Source organism: Diorhabda sublineata, chromosome 5 (assembly GCF_026230105.1).
Source record: "Diorhabda sublineata isolate icDioSubl1.1 chromosome 5, icDioSubl1.1, whole genome shotgun sequence".
Classification (NCBI taxonomy): Eukaryota; Metazoa; Arthropoda; class Insecta; order Coleoptera; family Chrysomelidae; genus Diorhabda; species Diorhabda sublineata.
In genome coordinates, this window is record NC_079478.1 from 964,730 (window position 1) to 980,284 (window position 15,555).

Here is a 15,555-nt window from a genome sequence, read left to right on the forward strand (position 1 = left end):
AAAAGTAGCTAGCCACGTTTCCATAGTTGAAACATATAAAAAGTGATTAAGAATCCCGAATTAATATCAAAAATTATTTTTTAATATCGAGTAATTAAACTGCAAACCTAATTATTTCAACAATAAATTAATTTGAATTTCTCGAGTAACCCATTGATTAAGTAAGTAAATTATTTCAATACATATAAAAGAAGATTTTGTCACAACAAAATTTCTAGGTTATAAATTATACCCGAATATTCAATTATTGTTGAAGATACACGTGTAGTGTAGTTAACAGTATGGGAAAGGTACAGAAAAGCAAAAGAAAAATTCCATCAACTGAACCAGAAGCCCAGGTATTGCCTCCTCCAGTGAGAAAGTCTGAGGAACCATTAGAAAAAAAGGTTTGTGAATATTAATGTATAAATTACAACGTATTAAAATATACAATTTCAGCAAAAATGGATAAATAAACAAAGGGTGTTAATTTTTGCATCTCGAGGTATTAATCATAGAGATCGCCATCTAATGGAAGATCTTAAAAAATTAATGCCCCATCATAAACCAGAATCAAAAATGGAACGCTCAAAAACGTTATCTGTAATAAACGAAATGTGCGAAATGAAAAATTGTAATAAAGCTATTCTATTCGAAGGTAGAAAGAAAAGAGATTTGTACATGTGGATTTCCAATGTACCTAACGGACCAAGTGTAAAATTTTTAATTGAAAATGGTAATTAATAATTTCCTTGCTCAAGAAAACCTTTAATAATTTTTCATTTATTTTTAGTTTATACTATGGAAGAACTTAAATTAACAGGTAATTGCCTTAGGGGCTCTAGGCCACTATTAAGTTTTGATCCAGTTTTTACTGAAAAACCACACTATGCTTTGTTGAAAGAAATCTTCACACAAACATTTGGGGTTCCCAAACACCACCCAAAGAGTCAACCGTTTTTTGATCACGTTTACACATTTACAATCTTAGATAATAGGATATGGTTCAGAAATTTCCAGATACTATCAGAAGATGGAGCCTTAGCAGAAGTTGGACCTAGATTTGTATTTAACCCAGTAAGCCATTACATAATATTTCAATAATGAGCAGGCATTAATGATTGTGGTGTGAATGTATTTGGTACTACAATTTCATCTATAAATATCTCTATTACTATTTCTTCTATATCTAGAATGTAAAACAAAAAATGGAGATTGAATCCTAAAATACGTCTTCGTAGAATGATAGTTTCTGAAATGTATGATGTTGAAATTGTACAACAAAAGAGGTGTTCTAATTTTTTGACTTACAACTCTGTTTTAACTTTTGTATATTTTCTCAATTTTACAATATTTTTGTTATAACCCAAGTTTTAAAGAAAAAATTTTAACAATTTCTTTTTTTTTTTAGGTGAAAATATTTTCGGGTAGTTTTAGTGGTGTGGCTCTATGGGAAAATTCAAATTACGTTAGTCCGGCAAAGTATAGAAATCAAATAAAACTTTCTGCTAAAAATAAATACGTGAATAGGATTCAACAGAAAGTACATGCAGCAGCAACACGCCCTACAGATAGCTACAAATTAAAACCTTTAGATGATATATTTCAAGAAGATGTATTAGAAAAAGTAGAGGAATATGAAAAGGAAAAAATGACAAGTGAAAATACAGATGGTGTATCCAAAAAGAACAAAATTAAAAATGTAAAAATTGGAGCTAAACAAAAAGAGAAAAGTATAAAAGAAGTTAATAAAACAGTTCAATTAATTAAAAAGAAAAAACCTATTGAAAAGGCTAAAAATAAAATAGACAAGAAAGGAAAAGCTGGAAAAAAGATTAAAGTGAAAATTAATGGTTTTCTCAAATCTAGTAAATCTTAGGTGTATACACAATATTTCAAAAATAAAGCTTTAGTTATATTTTCTTTTTTTATTACATATATATATATATATATATATATATATATATATATATATATATATATATATATATATATATATATATATATATATATATATATATATATATATATATATATATATATATATGTTGAGCTTATGTTCAATGGGGAATTTCCTTTAGACTAATGAAGAATAGTCAGGGCTCTTTTGCCTCATTTCATTATACATTTTATAAAAACATGCAGTTTATATCAAAATTTGGATGTACTGAACACAAGGTTAACACGATAAATACATTAACAGATACTGTCATCATAAGAAAAATGGGTTACAAAATCGAATATATTGACAGAACAAATTGCTACACTGAGATAAATTTTTCTAAATATTGTAGATACATTGTTTTAAAAATAATTGAAGATATAGACCAAACTTAGGTATTTTGTCTTATGTTATAATTGGAAATTAAGTATTTTATAGTTCTTCGCCCCTAGGTTACACATTGAAAATTTTTGTTGTTCCGTCACCATCTAAAAATTTTGAGCATGTTGACAGTAAGCAATAAAATTCCTATGTTAGCTAAATTAAAGGATATGAAATAAAAAATACACTTAAATAAATTTTTAATAGACAATTTGTTAATTTATAACAAATAGAAATAGTTTGTATCAGTTGACATTTTCTTACCGATTCTAAACATTTGACAATAATATAAACCAGTGATTCCCAAAGTGATCCAGGTAAACCCCTAGAGGTCTACGGAAAGCTCGATAAAAGTGTACTAAAAGTACCACATTTAGATCAATGGTTCCCAGAGATCCAGGGGATAGAAACAACAGGAATCTATACAATCATTAGATGGCAAGCTCGACAGAAGTCTACATAAATTTCCATCGATAGATCAGTGGTCCAGGTAAAGTTCCAGAGATCCAGGGGAAAGACCCTAGGAGGTCCACGAAAAGCTCGATGGGAGTCTACACAAATTTCTATCGCTAGATGACTAATTGCCAAAGTGGCCCAAAAGCTTGACAGAAGCCTAGATAGATCAGGGAATGCCAAAGTGGTCCAAATAAACTCCTAGGGATTCGATAGGGGTTCAAGTAAATTTCCATTTTTAGATATTAGATTTATTTGTTAATGAGCTTTGATATGGGTGAAATGTAATAGCAGTATGTCCATTGAAGCCAGAAATATTGTTCACAAGGAAAAAGAATTCGAGAACCACTGGTATAACATTTGTTTAGTTAATTCAGACAGAATAAGTAATTCAAGCATAAAATATCTATTAAATAATATATATAGCTGTATAAAAATATAACAAAGTAGCAATTTTATAAAAAAATCGACATATTTTATTCTAGATTGTAAAATATTTTTGAGCAGTCTGTTGCGTTTTGAGTGAATAGTCTAAAATTATGATTATACATCAAATACAATATGAAGGACGGAAAGTAAAAGAAAGTATTAAACAATTAACATCGATAGCTAAACATTTTACGATTGTGCTTCTATAAAAGCATCGATAAACGATACATAAAAGGCTAAAAACAGTTCTTGTACGTTCCACATGAATAATACAACATCCAAATTGGTGATTTCAATGTTAAACTTTGTTTAACACATTAATCAACAACAAATTCAACTATTGTGTCAACTTCAAAAAGTTCGTTATTAGGATGTTCTTATATTGGTATAAGCGATATTCATATTGAACACACTGTTTACATTTCCACTACACCAACATCTACAATTACACTGTCTGATCCACGTTTCGCCTTCTGTCTCTGAAGACGATAACTTGGTTATCGAAACGCGCGTCGGACAGTGTAATTGTGAGTATTGGTGTAGTGGTAGAATAAATAGTGTGTTCATTGTTACTTTACATTAAAACAAGTCACCTTATTTTGTTATAGAAAAAAATGTAGCAAATAAATTAAACGTTATTGAAACTGACACAACAGATGGAAATATATTTGAAATGGCAGTGCAGTATCTTGTTTATATGGTGTTTATAGAAACATTTTTATAACCTTAACATTTTTTTAAACAATATTTTGTGGTAGTGGACTTGTATAATAAAGAAATATTTTACACATAGTTTCCAAACAAATTCATTTTTACGCTTACTTACAATAATGTACAGGGTATAAATATTTTGATTACTTCGTTACAATTAAATCATATTCTGTCGTCTCCGACTTCCAGTTATACTTTAAATGTATCCCAAATCAATTTTTAGGTAGAACCCCTTTTCTAGTTCATTGTATCTAAAGGATTACGTTTCTTTTTTGTTATTTCGACAGTTGTGTCCAATTCTTGGGATTCAAGAGTCATGAGGGTTGCGTTTTTACCCTCTGTGACTCGAGCGCCATCTATCGGTCAGATACGACAACTGGACGTCGGTGTGCTGTATCGGTGATGCGTTTTTAGTAAGCAAACCATGGTGATCATAGCCCCATATCTTTGTCTTTCAATACAAACCTTGCCGATCATTATTACACGGATTTTCAGACGTTGAGGAAATGTAAGGTTAGAGGTGAGAAAACTTTTAAACTCTTGTTTCCTCATATTATTTACATTTTTATATTGTAAAAGGTTTTTGCACTTTATATCCGATGAAATCGACGATGATCATGAAGAAGAAATCATCAACATTGTCCAGGCCAATTTTTTTTCGGTTCTATCGAAAACATGATCGATTTTGTTATTTTCATCATTAAATTTGCTTCCCAGTTTTTTTTCATTTTCCTTTGGAGTTACCGTATTAATTTTTTTTATTAAACTGTTTCTTTGTACATCACAAGGTTAACCAAAAGTACTACTTCATAGAAATTGTATGATTTTTTTGTTTTTGTTGATAAAACTTTTTTAAACAAGTCAACTATAAATCAAATATCGGAAAAATTTTATGACGACCAGTAGAAGAATGTCTCTTTAACAATGACCTGTAAAATAGAGCAATCTTGGTTTAAACTAGAGTTCAAATTATAATTTTATCGTAGGTTGTAAAATTGACCCAAAGTCATGGGTAACTCATAGTGGTATACCCTGTATATAATGTAAATGTGAATGTCCGCTTCTTATAAATTAATTATTTAATTGTCCTGTTTCTGTATTTTGATTGCCATTTGTAGTCACTCCGAGATTTTGCATTTTTATACCTTCGGGTGCTTCTCCGCTTTGACACATACATAAATAAACCGTATCCAGAACCATCTAAAATAAGAAAACATTTATATTAGTGTATGCAGAAATTTTATTTTTCTAAAAAATCGAATTCACGTTTCTACAAACCAGAAAAATTAGTAATTGTTGTTCATATAATTGGGTAACCAGTTAAATCATTACACCAGGCACTCATTCCTCATCAACTTTTAAACATTTTAAATCTGCAGAGTCTGAAAAATTATATAAAAAGGTATTTGAAAAACTAAAAAAGATTCCAAGGCTAATCTGTATAGATAATACAGGAGCAATGTCAACCTGCTCTACTGCAGCCTCAGAGGCACTACTCAACCTGCCTCCTCTTCACTTCATAATTAAATAAAAGGCATTTAGAGACGTCTACAGTCTAAACCAGACAGTAAAACTAAAGCCAGGAAATCCGACAAGTCACCAAAGGATTCTAGAGCTAATAAAGCTAGAAAGCCGTGACAATCCAACGGACCAAATGCATAGTACATGGGACAAAGATATTCAATGTGGAAATTAACTACCACCAATTATGAGTCATCAAACATATTCCGCTGGTACACAGATGGTTTGAAGCTACCGCAAGGAGTTGAACTGGGTATTTTTGGATTCAAAAGCAAGCCCTCCATACCTCTAGGAACATCACTCACTATTTTTTACATTCTCCCAGATAACCAAGCGGTTATCCTAAAAGCACTACCTAACAAAAACAAAGTAACCCTAACGTGGTTTCCAGGCCATCAGTCTCGTCAAAAAGAAGCAACGACTATATACTTAGGATCAGAGCCTTACTACGGTCTCATGAGATATCACATCAATAAGGAACTGAAAGGATCATATGGAATGTTACTAAAGAAACCGTCCAATACTAGATCAGTCCAGAGGATTCATAACATATTAACTAAAAGGTCTGCGGAACAATGAATAACAAGCAAAAAGGGATTTAGAATATTGTACGGTACAATGAACCGTTCTTTAATTTATGTAATAAAGTTGTGTCAGCTCTATTTTATTATAATTGTTGTCGTTATCAACCGAAAACTGGAACGAGTACAAGGCGAATAATAACATTAAGATATCTTGATAGCATCTTACCTCGTATAACGATAGAATACAGTGGGCGACAAAAAATGAGAAAACGCATACAACTAATGTGGGTGCTGCATAAAACGTCAAAGCTGCGTCTCTTCTGAATAACGCTAAACCGACGCATCCTGTTAGAGCCGTTACGAAACATTTACCCAAAAACAAAATGAAATCTCCCAAACTGTTTATGGTCGCTACTTGTAGTGCGTGCGTAGTTAATACTTCAAAAGCCTATAAAAATAAAAATTATTTAATGATAGTTTATCGAAAATTAATTTAACCTACTGTTCCAGCAGCTTTGCAAAAATGCGAACCGTCTATAGCGGTAACAGTGTAAGCGTTATGATTCAAATAACGAATAAATTTTTCCAAACAATAAAAACAACAAATGCAACATCTCAAACCACAAGTTGCGCATTCGTTTCCTTTGTCTTTTCCTCTGTTCCATCTAAAATTTTAATAAAATACCGGTACAGATTAATACAAATCAACTAGTGGAATAGGGCATGTGACAATTCATTGTCAACTACTTTATGAACGTTTTTGTTGCGGGAATGTGGTAATCAAACACCAAACAGTACTATTTCTAATATTATATTTCAAAGATTTCTAATACTTATGCGTTGTTCAACATGGACGACTGAAATTATCAATTATCAAACTAATACGATTCAAAAATCATTTACAGGTAACATAATAAGTAGTTTGTCGATTCTTGTTACTATTCAAATAGTTGTAAATTTTTATTGGTCAGATTATGTTAGGTTAGATCGTTAATGAATGAAGTTTACTTTTATAGGTTAAGTAAAGTTATTTTATTACTGATGACGTTGAATTTTATATAGAATTTGTTTTTCCAAAACAAGGTTATAGATTCATATTCCATAAAATGATCTCAATAGAAAACGTGTGACGCAAACGATCATCTCTCAGGATATAATTTGTCGTTTTTGTTCGATTCACGATAGAATGTGGCAATCAAACACCGAAGTGTACTATTTTTAATATATATCCCAAACTTTCGAATAACTATGTGATTGTGATTCAAAAAAATGAAAATAGATACGATGATTGAAGTTTTTGCCAATTAGTTTATGAACGTTATTGTAGTGGGATGTTGGCAATCAAACACCAAAGTGTGTACTTGTAATTTCAGTCCCAAACGAAGAATACATCGAAAGATCGGAAATATATAAGAGTTAGTATACTTTGGTGTTTGATTTCGCCACAATCCCGTTTAAAAAACGACAATAATACTTTGTATCTGTATATAGCTGTACAACCCTTATTTTTGTAGCGGTTGGCGGTTCTACTAATGACATTTTCAAGTGCTGTCATCTTGACTTTTTATTTTTACTTCATGTATTCTGATTTACCTGTAATTTGAATTTATTTTGTCTAGTAAATAAAAACTAAACTGATTAGAACATGAAAATCACATCAAATCCTTTTTCCGAGGTGAATCAATCCCCATTGTTTATTTATTTCACTTAACTTCACTTTATTTCACCTTAATCTTTTCTTTCCAACGATTCCCATTCTACAGGTTCTGTTCTACTTATTTTAACCACTTTCTCTCTATGTTTACTACCTTCTGGATCAAATTTTAGCTACTGCGGCTTCGCAAGTTCTCCACAAATGCACTAATCATTTCATTCTTTGTTTTTTTTGTTCTTTTAATTACATTTTACTCTCCTAGTTCCTCGTTCCTTCCTTATTATCTTTCTTTCCACTATTCTCAACTCCTCTTCTTCTCTTTTCGTCATTGTCATTTCATCATGTCTTGTACATATCCATTAGTACATTTAAAGTCAAGTTTTTAAATTTTAAAGTTTAAAATTCCCGCTAAAACGTTCAATACCAATATGGCGGTGCACTGACGTCAGTATATAGTAAGTATGTAAACAGTTTACGGTATTCTTTAGCGTTAAGCATATTTTAATGTGTGTTGCTTGACAGATAGTTTGGGAAGATATCTAACAAGGACTTTTCCATGAGGTTAACCCCACATAATACAATTTTGCGACGTAGACAACCTATGAAAGCTTTGGTTTTGGTGATATTGACAAAAACAGTTCTGTACATAGCGTTTTATATTGTATCTGGTGTTATATGAGTTAATTGAGTTTATTGTAGGATCAATTACAAGACATCAGGTCGATCTTGTGTTGTTTTTAGTGTAAATCCGAATTTTGAAATTGTAATAAAACTGAAATTTAGATGAAAGAAACCACATTATGTTATTTGTTTACTATAAAGTGATTAATGTCATGTAATTTGTGACGTTTGACAGATTTGATTAAATAAACTGTCTTATTCTTAGTAGAAGAGTCCTTGGATTTTTCATAGTTCACATGGAACGCGGTACAGTCGATGATGACAGTCTCTGAAGACGATAACTTCCAGAATTTCAAATAAAATTGTCAAATACCCTATTGTGGCATAAAAAACAAATTAATTTTGATTGGTACTTACTTTTCGTGAAGATACATAAGTATCAATCTGGGAATCTTGAATATCGTAATGATTAACGAACCTAAAGCAACAGTACCGAGATGGTATTTGATCAATTTTCCTGTAGCGTAACAACAATGACTGTCGTCTTTATATTTGTGCCTGTAAAACCAATGGGCGACAGAACCGGCTATCACCATCTGTTGACATGCCATTATAAATTCGGAAGTCCATATTAAACCGATAAAGTACACCCACCACATACCTCTTACCCATGAAGCATCTACATATTCCACCACCGAAACTAAAGAAATAAAATAAATCGATAAAAATCGTGGTCCCTTCGTTGGAGCTTTAAATATTGACATATAAGCACCTCTTTGTTTATAATCGTTCAAAATTTATTTGTTAAGCATCAAACAAGGTTCATATATTTATTTTTTGATAATCTACCCAAAAAGACATTTATAACCTAAAAAATTTTGGTTAGGTTATGTTTAAAGGTCAATATTCCCAAATATTTCCCATATAGGCTTGTATAACCAATTGACACAAACAGTAGAAGCTAAATAAATAAAAAGACAAAATTTAGAGGAATTTCATGAAGTATTGCTTCGAAACAACCACATGGGAATTGGTTAATAACTTGGCTGAACACATTCCTGTTTTTGTTTGGCGAATTTTTTTACAAATATTTTTTATTTACTTTGTTTTTTTGTATAAAGAAAAAAAAATAATAAAATTTCATTCAATTACTTATAAAAAAGTTGTTAATGAATGAATGACTATATTTATATAAACTAATATTTTTATTCCAGTGCCTTTTTTCGTAAATTCACCATGAAAACGAAGATTTAAAAAATTTTTCAATTCGAAATTACTAAATTTATAAAATTACTTTCCAAATGAATAAATTTTTCTTAAAAAATTCTGTGTGTTTACTATTACATAATATAATGTGTGGACACCTATACTAATAATAGTTGTACCAGGTGATTTGATACAAAATTAGATGCATTAAATAAAATTCTAATCAATTATTAATATCCATAAACATTAACTAACTATTTTTATCAATTAAAACTTACTCTTTACTTTATCGGCAAACGTTTCCAAGTTCATTTCCTTTTTTTGAGTGCCCTGTGTAGGATAAACCAGTCTCGAGGCTTGAATTGCAGTACGAGTAGAATTATTAATAGCAGGTACAACTTCATTCTTTTCGGGAAAAGATGCCGTGGCTAAACAGAGCTGTAAAAAAATACTGTAATCGAATAAAATTCAAATATATATTTTTTAATTACTTACCACAACAAAAAGCCAAAACATAAAGAACAATACTAAAATGGAAAAGGTTAATATTGGTTGAAAGAATAGTTGCGGAAGGTGCATTAGACATTTTGAAGTTTCTTGGAATAGATCTGCTAAAAAATCCACTTGCTTCCTCATGAAAATTATGATAATTAATATTACAATCTGGAAAAGGAACTTTATTATAACGATTCAAGTCGTTGGCCAAATATATACAGTGAATGAATATTTATAGCAGCTATTCTCATGTGCGAAGACAAACAGTGATAAATTTGAACCCATTCCGGCTTGTATGCTGCAATAACCATTTCAACAGGATCTCATTTGCAGGGTTTGTGCGTAACTATAGATCTTGGACAACACATTAATGAGTTAAGTTTTATCTCAAATCTCTGGACAAGTGATATATTGTTATATTAGATTATTTGGCTAGTGGTTTTGGCTTTCCAGCCCCTCTGTGTTCATACCTAACAAGATTTTTTATGAATAACTTTGCATTTCATAGTATTACCTCCCATAAAGTGTAGACACTTCTCAAAGTGTTAGCTGAACTCTTTTGAGGTACCTAAGCCTGATGATGACTGATGTGGACAGGACATTCGCAGAGTAGATACTCTGCTGTCTCTATAGTTTGCTCACAAAATCTGAAGTTGTCTGTCTTACCTATAATCTCGGGTGATGGTATTTAAAAGGGTAGAGGCCTGTCAAAAAAACCGACCACCAGGTTAATGTCGATTTTGGACTGTATAGACCTGGAGTGTTACCCCAAAAAGACTTCGTCTGTTCCTTTAGCTATCTGCAAGGTTCTGACTCAAAATATAAACTTATAGACAAGACCTTCTGCTTCCTTATTACCTGATATACCCCAGCGGACTGTTAACTAGTCTATGTCCACCATGCTATGTATTCAGTTCATTGAGTTTTTCACTTTTTTCTAGTATTATAGATTTGGCAGGTGGTATGAACCATTTGAAATTCAAAATTGTTAAAAGTTGAGGAACCAAATAAATAAATAAATAACAAAACCAAATCTTATAATTCACTATTCATTCACGAGTTTTTAGTCTTCCTGTCTATCCACATATTCGTTACTTACAAAATTTAATACTGTGCCGACTTTAAAAAGGCAATGACATAGCAAATGAAGTCTAATCGGAAAGAAGTCTGCCAGAAAATTTTGTAGTTATGCAATGTTTAAATCAATACATTTTTTAAGTACCTATTTTTATTGTTTTCAACAAAATAATTGACCATATTTTTTTATTATTTGCAATTTTGACTTACCATAATTATAGTAGCAATGATGGAATACCAAAGAAAAGCAGTTTCATTTCTCACAGACTCCGAAAGCAGCATAAACTTGGCAGTTTTGTTAAGGTGATATTTAATATCAAAATAAGTGTACCATAAAAAAGCTGTACCGCCTAATCCAGCAATGGTGAAGCCTATCATGATGATGTAAGATACTAGGTGTGCCAAACAATGTAAAATACCAATGGTAAGTAGCGATATAACTACAAAATAGCATTACTACAGATATACTACTTAAAAAAAATATAAATGTTATACCAAGGGATAAGAAAGTTAATCCTAAGATTTCTTTCCAAGTACTGTAAAGATCTCCTAAAACTTGTTCGACTACACTCCAACTGTTGAGGAGACCATAAAAGTTACTAACAATTGCTTCTGTAACTTCTGTTACCTGTTTTGGAATGCAGCGATTCAGTACAGGAGTACTTAAAAGAAAAAATGTAAAATTATACTATATACAATAAGATAATTTTCATCAAACAACTATGTATGAAAAACACTTACCTTTCATAAACAGGTACATTGGGACAGGGTCCAAAAGAACCAAACAAAAATTCAGATTGTTGATTTTTCAAATCAGCATAATTAAAATCATATCTACAATAGTTAATTCCTTGAAGGTGATAATTATTAAAATCAGTTGCAGTATTTAATTTTGATGTTGGGCATTTTTCCACACAAATCTTGAGAGATTGTTTCAATTCGTTGATATTATAAAATAGCAAGTAAGGTTTGTTAGTGGTGTCAATGCCACTAAGAGGCATGTTTCCAATAGGTTTATTACGATGGGTACCACATGTATTTCCAAATGAATCATATCCATTAATAATACGTAAAGGATTACCGTAGACAAAAGAGAAAGCAGCAATAATAATCTAAAATATTCCAATTTATCAGAATTAAAACATCGTTAAATATGAGTTAAATTTTGATCACTAAATATTTTATATTTGATTTATCTTCTATTTCTACTATATGCTTTCGATGGCATTTTTAAAATAATGTAATAACACTGATTTAATAAGGATATTGTTGATTACGTCATAATAATAATTACATCAATAAAATTCACCTACTCTAATTTGCATTATTTTTAGACTAATAAAAATTGCTAGGAGACACAAGAAAACTTCAATATATAAAAATCAATGCTTAATACGCCCATCCTAATAAGAGATCTAACAGACTTATAAAGTAACAAAAAGTTAAAAAAATATTTTATGAAAATAATTAACAAACACCTACTAGTTCGGAGCTTCAATAAACTTTAATTGAAGAATAATTAATGAGTCACTAATTAAAACAATACTTACTTAAACTATTTAGAATCTATTTGAAACGTATCAAGTAATACTTAAATTGAATATTGCTTATTATATATAATTAACTATAATATAAATAAATTGACCTTACCATTAAAAACCAGAAAAGAATAAATAAACACAACCAAAAAACATCGGTACATTTTCTTTCAGAAGCCTCTGTTCTATTTTCTTCCCTAGACCCGCAGCAACCCATGATTTAAATAGAAATGACAACAAACTTGTTTATTGATATTTGGATAAACTCTCAAACTTCACATTAATATAATTGACGTTTTGACATATCGACAGGCTTATCTTAGGCATTTATTCACGCTTCAAATTTTAAATTATTTGTAACTTTAAAAATGACAATTGATTGATTCGCGTATTAAACCTGACAAATTATAAACAACATAACATGTTTGTGCTTGAAATTTATAAAATTATGAAATAAGAATCAAAATTTGTGGAATTCAATATATTTAGAATGGAATAGATGTTATAAAAATCAATAAAATGGATTGTCAATACAAATACAATAATAAAGCAGACCTGTTTATTGATATTTGGATAAAGTCTCGAACTTCATATTGATATAATCATATGTCAAATGAGGTTTTGACATATTGACAATTTTATTCTAGGCGTTTATTCATGGCTTAAATTTTAAATTCTTTGCAGCTTTAAAAATGACAATTGATTGATTAGTTCATTTAAACTTGACAAACTATAAACAACATAACATGTTTATGTTTGAAACTTTAAAATTATAGAATAAGAAGCAAAATTTGTTAAATTCGATATCCTTAAAATACAATAGTTATTATAAAAGTGAATTAAATGGAATGTCAGTATAAATATGTTTTACAAATGCATATATGACTGTAAAAATACGCAAATTTGATTAATTCACGATGCAATCTGAAAATGAGGTATGAATTACTTGTTAAGTTCGATTATTTTCTATAATTCGTGTTTTAGCTAACGGAGGTAGAGGAATCTATACAAACAGCTAATGATAGGATTAAATTTCTAGAGAAGAAATTGAAAAACCACTTCTTACCGAAACATAAACAAAAAGATTTCAAACGAGAACTATCAGATGTTAAAAAATTATTAGTTACACACCAACTGAAATTAGTACAATTAAAAACCAGAGATAAAAAATTGTCTGTGATAGCTGTTAGCGCTGGATTAATTGTAGTGGGTATGGTAATTTATATGTTTTATACTTTAATTGATGCATTCGTTTTAATGTGGGATACTTTAAGTGTGGACAATTAAATAAGGTAAAGGGCTTCTTAACCCGTGAAAATAGTTTGAAAAAATTGAATGTTTGTTTTTATTTCCTAATTTTTGTTAGTTAAATGGTAGAATACCTAAAAATATTATTTTATGATACATTTCACCGTTTCTATAGATTTTTTTTTATCAAAAACATAAATAATTAGTTATTATTACTAATTTTCATTTATATTATTTAAAGATAGGGCCAGGGCTGGTGATATGTACTTTTTTTCCATTACCTAAATTGATCATTTTATATCTTAATTCCTTTATTTTTGGTTATAGAAAATAGAGTTTTTTCAAGTGAATGTTTTTACATCACGTTTATGAAAAAAACTATGGGAATAATAAAAATGAAAACTTGAATTAGTTTGGGGGCTTTAAATGTTCAATTGAAACATTCAATCTCTTCACTATTACTATTTATTATAAACTAACTAACTGTGTTAAGCAAACGTGCCGCGCCTTCGCAGAATTTTAGAATTCCATTCCAGCTGGTCAGGACCCATATCGCGGACTTGTTCGTAACACTATATTAAATATTTTAGTGAGATATTTCGTATAATTTTTCTCGTAAATCCACCGTAAAAAACTAAATAAATTCATTGAAATAGAATAATTTTTCGATTTTCTAAACCAAAACCGTTAAATGGTATTAAATTACCTCTAAATTTATTATTTCTTAACTTATTTCTAATCAGATTGATGTAGTTCAAATTTTGTTTATAGTTAGATAATATTCTAAATTATTATTTATTTATAATGTAATTGTGAAATAAATGTCGATTTAAACCAATTGATGTTTTTTTTCCACTTTTGTACTTCTTATTACTTTATTCCCGATCCATTGTGGCAAAAAGTCCTAGAAATTTTTAGATTCAATTATGTGTTTTTTGTTTCTCATAAATAATCTTTTTAAATCAATAAATTATCGTTTAAAAATTCTCGTTGTGTGAACTCATGGTATGCCACACTTCTCTTGTTTTGATACTGATTGATTTCAATGAAAATAAAATCACAAACAAGTCTTAAATTCAATTAGTAAAGTAGGAATCAATTCAAACAGTCAAATCTACTATAATTTACCACAAGTTTTATTGAAATGCGTTTTTTTTTCTTATAATGTTTTTAAAATCTAGAACGTCAAAGGTGATGAGAGTTAAAAGAAATTTAATTATCAATTGTCAAGTATCCAAATAATATTATTAAATATTCCGGTTCTATATTTTTTAGTATTATTATAATTTAATTATTACTATTATTAAATTTAAAATTGATTAAATCCTTGAATGAAATATCGTTTTTTATGAGTGAATGTTTGAAAAATACTAATTATGTTTTATTACCATTAAACTTAATATTTCCTACTCAAATAGTTAATTCCTATCATCTATGAAATAGAGTGAAACTTGGCAACACAACATCATTTTAATTTAAAAAAGATAACCTTCAATAATTATGATAACCACGGCACATTTTTTTAATATTAATACTCTGAAAAATTTAATTCATATAACACAGAAAATCATTTTTTAAGACAAAACTAAAATTTATTACTATTTTGAAAGAATAATTCAACTTGCTGGATATTTCAATATTTATTTATTATAAATTAGAAAAAAAACATTTTTCATTTACTTCATATAGTTATTTTATTTCTACTTCGTATACTAAATTTAAAATCCGATAAGGTGGAGTACAACCCCCCTTTTCAGTATAAATTACGTAACCAAT

At 29.5% G+C, this 15,555-nt stretch overlaps 3 protein-coding genes across 3 annotated transcripts; 2 read left to right on the forward strand and 1 right to left on the reverse strand.

The window, feature by feature from the left end:
- The first annotated feature begins 22 nt into the window (after positions 1 to 22).
- On the forward strand, positions 23 to 1,897 carry LOC130444081 (ribosome biogenesis protein BRX1 homolog). Its single transcript, XM_056779067.1, has 5 exons — positions 23 to 161; positions 219 to 386; positions 439 to 715; positions 773 to 1,056; positions 1,391 to 1,897. Exons 2-5 carry the CDS (start codon positions 282 to 284, stop codon positions 1,856 to 1,858), a joined length of 1,134 nt encoding a protein of 377 aa, XP_056635045.1. The 5' UTR covers positions 23 to 161; positions 219 to 281; the 3' UTR covers positions 1,859 to 1,897.
- Positions 1,898 to 2,485: 588 nt separating this feature from the next.
- Positions 2,486 to 12,835, reverse strand: LOC130444284 (choline transporter-like 1). The gene is made up of 10 exons (XM_056779356.1): positions 12,644 to 12,835; positions 11,735 to 12,105; positions 11,489 to 11,655; positions 11,204 to 11,433; positions 9,917 to 10,084; positions 9,700 to 9,859; positions 8,633 to 8,915; positions 6,443 to 6,605; positions 6,167 to 6,388; positions 2,486 to 5,095 (listed from the first exon to the last, which is right to left on the reverse strand). The coding sequence occupies exons 1-10, from the start codon at positions 12,746 to 12,748 to the stop codon at positions 4,967 to 4,969; spliced, it is 1,998 nt and encodes a 665-aa protein (XP_056635334.1). The 5' UTR covers positions 12,749 to 12,835; the 3' UTR covers positions 2,486 to 4,966.
- A 376-nt stretch (positions 12,836 to 13,211) lies between these two features.
- LOC130444285 (uncharacterized) lies at positions 13,212 to 14,617 on the forward strand. The gene is made up of 2 exons (XM_056779357.1): positions 13,212 to 13,466; positions 13,516 to 14,617. The coding sequence occupies exons 1-2, from the start codon at positions 13,449 to 13,451 to the stop codon at positions 13,816 to 13,818; spliced, it is 321 nt and encodes a 106-aa protein (XP_056635335.1). The 5' UTR covers positions 13,212 to 13,448; the 3' UTR covers positions 13,819 to 14,617.
- The last annotated feature ends 938 nt before the right edge of the window (positions 14,618 to 15,555 follow it).

Coding starts and splice junctions, on each gene's coding strand:
- LOC130444284 (XM_056779356.1), bottom strand. CDS start 12,748: ATGGGTTGCTGCGGGTCTAGGGAAGAAAATAGAACAGAGGCTTCTGAA. Junction 11,434..11,488: donor ATTAACTTTCTTATCCCTTG/GTATAACATTTA, acceptor GCTATTTTGTAG/TTATATCGCTACTTACCATT. Junction 8,916..9,699: donor GTTTGCCGATAAAGTAAAGA/GTAAGTTTTAAT, acceptor TTATTTCTTTAG/TTTCGGTGGTGGAATATGTA.
- LOC130444081 (XM_056779067.1), top strand. CDS start 282: ATGGGAAAGGTACAGAAAAGCAAAAGAAAAATTCCATCAACTGAACCA. Junction 387..438: donor AGGAACCATTAGAAAAAAAG/GTTTGTGAATAT, acceptor ATACAATTTCAG/CAAAAATGGATAAATAAACA. Junction 1,057..1,390: donor CTAGATTTGTATTTAACCCA/GTAAGCCATTAC, acceptor TTTTTTTTTTAG/GTGAAAATATTTTCGGGTAG.